Genomic DNA, 7,850 nt, shown 5'->3' on the forward strand with positions numbered 1-7,850 from the left:
GTTAACGCATGTGATCAAACACAAAATTATCACATTATTGGTGTTTAAACGCAATTAATCAGCCAGTTTATTTTAACCCCCCATGTGTCTTTACCTTAACAATGCATGCTTACCTGCAGGCAGTGTTGGTTATATGGTAAGTGATCAGTTCAATGCATACAACAGTGCAAAAATGAGTGAGGAGACATCAACTGTTGTGATATGTTTCACTTCAAAATATATCCCGAAGGGACTTTAGATACAACTGTAACCAAGTTTTGAGCAAATAGAGGTAATGCATTCCAATAAAACATACAATGAATGTTCATGTATGACATTCCGACAGTTAAATTGCATGTGTGTCAAAGTATTGGGGACTTTTTTTAAGAACACACATCTCAAAAGTGTGCTAATTGTGTATAAAAAAATATATAATTTCACAGCCCTGGTAAAAGTGTATAATTAGTTTGACATGAATTTGTTGTTTTTAAATGCAATAATCCTGTCATAAAGTTGATTAAATGATTGTGTTTTCCCCACAAAGATGTGACGTAAAAGCAGCTTACTTGGGAATGCATTGCTGCATTAAAAAAAGACAATAATTTCATGTTTTTTGACACAATTATACCAACCTCTAACATTTATATAACTGTCCCTAAGATCTTGAAGAAGAATGTTTTGAGTCAACCGACAACATTCGTGATTTACAATCATGTGATTTGTTTGCAGAAAGAGGCGGCTGCCACCTCAATTCAGGTACAGGAAGGTACAAAATATGAAAACGTATGATAAGTCCTTGAACTCAAAACGGTGACTATGTTGAAATATTGCAAAAATATTTTAAATGCACTTAAAAGCCAGCGTTCACCACAAATACGCCGATCATAAGCACCCAAACTAAAACTAGCTGGGAGAAGGCCACAGAGCAAACATAAAGTGACCCTAAAGACCTTTATAAAAGAAAAGGCTTCCACGTGGGTGGATTAGTTGTATTTTCTGAATTGCACACGGACACAAACACACACGGTTCACACACTTGCCCAATCAGACCTTACACAGATTCCCATCATGGCAGCTTTCATTAGAAGTCAGATAAGATCACTGAAGGCGCCAATGCTGTGCACAAGGTGGGGTGGTTACACCTGAATGCTCTTCCAGTTAAGCACCCACATAATCAACACAAATATTATAAATCCTAAGAGGGACGACTCTCAATTAAACTGTACTTACTCCAGGAAAACCGTCCAAGAAAAAACTATGCAAACAAATTCCTAAAAGCACTTATCTGTTTTTTTTACCAAAACGTATTTTTTCATTTTGGTTTAAAGATCATTCTCATATATTATTGGATGTCACAAAATAAAACAATGTTTTATTTTAGAAAACTTTATTTTTTACACTTTCTAATATTAAAATGCAATTATAAAAATATATAATGTAAATAAAGCTTTGGCAAATATTCAACATGTTGGACCTATTTCCCACACACACACACACACACACACACACATACACATACACATACACACACACACACACACACACACACACAGACAAACACACAAAAACACACGCACACTGCAGAAATTAAACAGCTTACTTTTTAAAACAATGACAAACTGGACGTGCAGATTTTTTGTTTTTCAAGACAACATATAAGGTATAGAGGAGGGGAGCACCGATGCAACCATACAAGCTTACATTCATTAAAAAAAAAAAAGCCCCATTTGGGCTTGGTTGCATCCACAGACGTGAGGCCTGTCTATGTTTGATTGGCTTCAGACTTACTGGCGTTGGAAATAGTTCAGGTAAGTCAAAGGGTAAGCTGGTAAAAGTCCCGGTTATGATGATGAGGTAGGGAGACTTAGTCCGTGCACACTGTTCAAGTCTTCATGTTGCTGATGATGCTTGCTCAGCGGACTGCAGGGAACTTTTCTTTCTCCTTACATAACAAAAAAAAGAATACAAGTCAAGTTGAGGATGCAAGGTTATTGCACAAAATATGTAGTGTATGCATGGTTGGAAATTTGAGTTTAAAATATATATATAATTCAAGTAAGCAGTAAGTGTACACCTGCATAAAACCAAAGCCGATATGACAACATGTCAAATGTCAATGTCAAACAGGTATTATTTAGAAAATATATGTAGTAGTCAAATGCTGCAGTTAAATACATGACAACAATTTAAACAATGTTATGTATAAATTAAAAATGTTTTGCAAAAGTTTTTGGATTTGAAGAGTTCAATTTTTGCAGCTCATTTGCTTATTAACCTATTGACATTTTTCACATTTGATCAAATATTGAATTTGTGTGTTTTATTAGCTGTACACTACAATAATTGAAAGTGTTTACTGTAAATACAGTTTTGAATTGTATTCTGTGTACTTTTATGTTTTTGAGTTGATCCATTGATATACATTCACTAATACAGTTTTGAATTGTATTCTATGTGTACTTTTATGTTTTTGAATTGATCAATTGAAATACATTCACTATTTTAAAGCCATTCCGATTTTTGAGATGCACAGGGCCATGGGTGTCCCAAGTGTGGCCCAGGGTCCATTTGCGGCACAACGCTTGTTTTTTTTTATTTGCCAGACACTTTCCACAGACAAAAGTAAACAAGTCCCTGATTGGTGCATTGCACACAAAAATTACAAATGGAACTGGACCATATCCCCTCAAAAATGGGACCTGATAACCAAAATGGCTGACGACCTGTGCATCTTACTCTATATATTTTTTTATTATTTCTAGGTCACTGTAAATTACAGGCTAATAATTGCATGATTTACAGTACAATTTACAGTAATAATCTGTGAAATAGCAATTGAATGGTATTTGTTGCTGTGAAATATAAGGGTGGAGTAGTTTTTACAGTCAATTGTAGTAATGTTAGTTATTATCGATTACAGTATTTTACTGTAAGAAACAGTTTTAAATGCTGTGAAATCCTAAAAACTTTTAACAGTGCATGTGTACACATTTTTTGAAAGATATTGAAAGTCTTCAAGTGGGCTTAAGCCATCAAATAGTTTTACTTTATATACTATTAAAACTAATCACAATAATAATAATACCAATAACAAATAATAGTAAATAATAATAATAACCATTCATTAAATATTAATGGCGGTTGGATTAGAACATTACAACATTTGGTGTATTATAGCTAATATGTGGCTGTCTTGTTCAGATTGTTTAGTATATATGTTTTGATTTACTTGTATTTATTTATTTTAGTATTTGTAATCTAAAAAATATAAATCAAAGTGGCCCCCACATATACTTCAATGTTTATTTATGGAACACGCCAGCTATAGGCCAACAAACGTCAACAGCAGACTACAACCACAACAAAAAAACATATAAATTAAATTAATACCTTTGATAATTGCGTGTCATTTCTTTTTTGTTTTTTTACAACAGACATATACATTGAATTAATGCCTCTGAAAATTGTGCGTCGTTGCTGTTTTTTTTTTTTTCAATCCAACGGTTGTAGGGAATCTTAGGTGTACCTAATAAAGTGACCGGACGGTGTACGTTATCAGTACGCAATTGCTGTTTTGCAGTAGAAAACAAAAAAAATACTTAATTTTAACTATATATATAAATATATATATATATATATATATATATATATATATATATATATATATATATATATATATATATATATATATATATATGTATCATTAATGTATATGCATATGTATGTATTATTATTTCATTTTTTTTACCTTCTCGGGGATGGTGCTTAAAGGCCATGGATGAGTGGATTTCCCCGGCGTGCATGCTCATGCTACTGCCCGGGTGAGACAGGACGGGGCTCTGCGGCTGCCAGTGGTGGTGGCCGGGGGCCACATAACCCCCCGCTGGGCCGCTGTACACCCCGTACTGGTTGGTGGGGGAGTACGCGCAAGCCGAGACATAGCTGGACAGCGTGGACGAGGGCTGTGGAACACGTAGAAATATATATATGTATGTATATATATATATATATATATATATATATATATATATATATATATATATATATATATAAGTATTATATGACAACAAATAAATGATTACCTGTGCATATTTTATGTCAGCATCAATGGCTGATTTGTCGATGCCGTTGATCGTGTGAGCTGCAGGGAAAGCTGCTCTGTTGACGCTGCTCCATTCCTCCATTTTGGTGGGATATGCCTCTGTCCCAGCAATTGCTAATTTAAACAAAAAGAAGAAAAAAATCACGACAAACAGACGGATGCAATTGATAAAAATCGGCAAAAGGCAGCAACATTAGCAATGTGAGAAAAAATATTTATATTTTCATATAAATGTGTTATTCAAGTGCCCATTTAAAAAAAAAAAAATCAAATCTGAATTGGATATTTTAGTCAAATATATATTTTTTAAACTTTATCTAAACAAGTCCAAAAATAAGTGTGTTCAACTTGGATTTTAAATGATCGGACTTTCTTTTTCCAATATAGACAATATCGCACTTAATATTTCTCTTTAAAACTCGATTTTAATGAGTTTGTATATTTACGAATATTAATGTGCAAAAATCACCTCATATTATTACAGAATGGCTGGCTCCCGCACTCCCCCGTGACCCTGTTAGGGACAAGCGGTAGAAAATGGGTGGCTCCCTATGCATTGGATTATAATTTTTTTTTACGTACAGATTGAGGGATGTTTTGAACTTGATTATTACACTGTTATAACAGTCAAAATTAACGGTAACTTTACAACAATCGTACTTTAAAAACGACGCTATTTATATTTTACAGCATTTTTAGTACTGTCTTACTGTTTAAGTAATGCAACTATTAGCCAGTATTGCTACTTACTATTAATATGTTTACGGTGTAAGTCGAGGTTATATATATATATATATATATATATATATATATATATATATATATATATATATATATATATATATATATATATATATATTAAGTTAACAGTATATGTAACGATTTATTTGTTTCATGCATAGATAATAGTTTAAAACATGAGTCATTTCCTGTAGCCTTTTTTCTGTCACAATGGGAAAACAAATAATGTTTATGTAATGCAACTATTAGCCAGTATTGCTACTTACCATTAATATTCTTACGGTGTAAGTCGAGGTAATATATATATATATTTTAAGTTAACAGAATATGTAATGATTTATTTGTTTCGTGCATAGATAATAGTTTAAAACATAAATAATTTTCTGCAGCCTTTTTTCTGTCACAATGGGAAAACAAATACTGTATAAGTAATGCAACTATTAGCCAGTATTGCTACTTACTATTAATATGTTTACGGTGTAAGTTGAGGTAATATATATATATATATATATATATATATATATATATATATATATATATATATATATATATATATATATATATATATATATATTTTTTTTTTTTTTTTTTTTTTTTTTTTTTAAGTTAACAGTATATGTAATGATGTATTTGTTTCGTGCATAGATAATAGTTTAAAACATAAGTAATTTCCTGCAGCCTTTTTTCTGTCACAATAGGAAAAAAATATACAGTGGGAATGATAAATTGCGCATATTATTTGCAGGTCACGTAAAATGACTTTTGACGCCTGGGCTTTATAAAGCGACGTGAAGGTGACGCAGAGTAAATGTTGAAGGAATGTAAAATGTCTGTAATGAGCAGTTGGAGGATTAGAGAGGGATCTAGCAGGTGTTTGCACACACACTCATCATGCATGACAAGGCCGTTTTGAGAGCGGCCTAATGGCCACCTAGCTCGTCCTGCAGCCTACAGAACTGGCATCGCAGCATGGAGGTGGAGGTCACTCACCCGCGGGGTCCATGAAGGCTCTGATGCCGAGGATGTTGCTGACGGTGTGCGCAGAGGGCCAAGCCCTGGAGATGCTGACGTGCCCCGCGGTCACCGGCACCCCGGCAGGGGAGGCCATCTTGGCGGCGGCGGGCGACATGGAGTTGGAGTAAGAGTAGGGATAAATGTGGTTGTACGGAAGACCCGCCTGCGCCGCGCCTTGCTTGCCGCCCTCGTACTGGTTCGGCTGGGAGAGATTCCCGATCTTGTTGCGTAAAATCCTGCTGATGGAGCTGACGGAGGGCACGTTGTACTTATCGCACACCCCGTCCGCCAGCAGCCGGTCCCGGATCTCCCACGCAAAGATCCCGGGGTCGTTTTGTTTGTATTCCCTGATGTTTTTCACCACGTTGGGCGTCGTGACGCGCGGCTTGCTGCCTCCGATGGCGCCCGGTAGGATGGAGCCCGTCTCGTTGTAGCGGGCCAGGATCTTGCTCACGCAGCCGTGCGAGACGCGCAGCTGGCGGCTTATGTCGCAGGGTCGAATCCCCAGCTGGGCCAGCTCCACGATTCTCAGTCGGATGGCGTTGGGCAGGGGTCTTCCGTTGACGAACACACCGCCCAGTTGGTTCACCTCTCCGTAGGTTTGCTCTGGACCACAGAAACGCACTTTATTCTTTCAATGCGCAGCTTTGCAAAACTTTTTTTAAAGCTCTTAGCGCGCGCATGGAAAGAAATGGTGACATTTTACGCACAAGCACTGAAGCATGCAAACAAACGTCTTACCCATTTGCCTTGGCGTTCCGCGGACCTGTATAAAGCTCCTTAAAACGCACACAAATAGTCCAAGCGGTTGGGAAAAAGGAAAAAAAAAAAAAAAAAAAAAGCACCCGCTTCTTCCTATACCTATCTTCTTTTAAAGCGATCTTCATCCGATAAACGCAAATTGAAGTTATCCCGGTGAGTTTGCTGGGATTAATTTGACGCGTCCGCTCCACGTCAATGTTTTGCTGTTGATCGCAGAGGCTGTGCTCTGTTTTGATTGGCCGCCGTGGGGCTGCTGCAGCGCTCTCAGCCAATCACCAGCCACATCCGGTCGGAGCCGCGCAGCCTCCTGCCGTGTTTTGCATAGAAGGAAGTGGCAGGAAAGTGGAAACATTTCATCCAACATGAAGCCTCCTGGTAAGAACTTTAAAGCAGGACCATATGCATGCACAATTATATGCACGGCTGTGGGGAATTTATTGGATTACTTTAATAACACGGTGCCTTTTTACATTAAAAAGTGTTACAAACATGTAAAAATATTTTATAATTTTTGCATTATATAATTTTAAATGATTTTTTATCCTATCTTGCAATGCATCGCCTTCTTAAATGAAGATATATTAGTCATATATTTGCACTGTTTATGTATTCCTAAAATGTGGATCGGTGCAATAAATTCAGAATCAAAGTGCATTCAGACTATTCATTTAAAATATGTTTTTGCATGTTAGTCTGGAAATATTTAGTAATGCTGCTTTTGCAGTATCGGAAATAATCAGTGCTCACGTAATAGATATATTCTACTTTTTCAGACCATGAGATACATGTCAACGTGCACCTTTATCATTTATAGTTCGCAAAATATGTCATATTAAAAATTCAACAGCCGACTTAAAAGATAACAAGGTACCCCTTCTTTACCTCCACCTGCATCATCATCATCGTCATAATCACGTCATAGTCAATTGTAAATAATGCAAACAATTCAATGTATGTACTCTGATGATTAATTTGTGTGATGACTGTATTATGTTGATAGTATATATTTGTACCATGATTTGATTAACGTGGACCCCGACTTAAACAAGTTGAAAAACCTTTTGGAGTGTTACCATTTAGTGGTCAATTGTACGGAATATGTACTGTACTGTGCGATCTACTAATATAAGTTTCAATCAATCAATCAATCAATCAATCAATCAATCAATCAATCACATGGTGGAAGCTATCAAGATAGTTTTCACCTCGGTTAGGTGGAGTACATGAATTGCATGCATTTTCCGTTTTGAAT

At 36.0% G+C, this 7,850-nt stretch overlaps 1 protein-coding gene and 1 long non-coding RNA gene across 2 annotated transcripts in view; one reads left to right on the forward strand and one right to left on the reverse strand.

Annotated features, from left to right (window-relative positions):
* Nucleotides 1–1,349: 1,349 nt before the first annotated feature.
* On the reverse strand, nt 1,350–6,797 carry pax1a (paired box 1a). The gene is made up of 5 exons (XM_061895564.1): nt 6,578–6,797; nt 5,813–6,442; nt 4,062–4,195; nt 3,728–3,941; nt 1,350–1,921 (listed from the first exon to the last, which is right to left on the reverse strand). Exons 1-5 carry the CDS (start codon nt 6,579–6,581, stop codon nt 1,821–1,823), a joined length of 1,083 nt encoding a protein of 360 aa, XP_061751548.1. The 5' UTR covers nt 6,582–6,797; the 3' UTR covers nt 1,350–1,820.
* Nucleotides 6,798–6,929: 132 nt separating this feature from the next.
* Nucleotides 6,930–7,850, forward strand: part of LOC133549786 (uncharacterized) — an 18,912-nt gene continuing 17,991 nt past the window's right edge. Inside the window, exon 1 of the long non-coding RNA XR_009806179.1 lies at nt 6,930–6,973. This is a non-coding gene — a long non-coding RNA (uncharacterized LOC133549786). The remainder of the gene's footprint in view (nt 6,974–7,850) is intronic.

The sequence above is a fragment of the Nerophis ophidion genome, linkage group LG03, assembly GCF_033978795.1.
Source record: "Nerophis ophidion isolate RoL-2023_Sa linkage group LG03, RoL_Noph_v1.0, whole genome shotgun sequence".
Taxonomy (NCBI): Eukaryota; Metazoa; Chordata; class Actinopteri; order Syngnathiformes; family Syngnathidae; genus Nerophis; species Nerophis ophidion.

What these genes read in the sequence shown, in the direction of transcription:
- pax1a (XM_061895564.1), bottom strand. An exon ending in CTGACATAAAATATGCACAG is followed by an intron (nt 3,942 to 4,061) that starts GTAATCATTTAT and finishes CGTGTTCCACAG; the next exon opens with CCCTCGTCCACGCTGTCCAG. An exon ending in TAAGCACCATCCCCGAGAAG is followed by an intron (nt 1,922 to 3,727) that starts GTAAAAAAAATG and finishes TTGTTATGTAAG; the next exon opens with GAGAAAGAAAAGTTCCCTGC.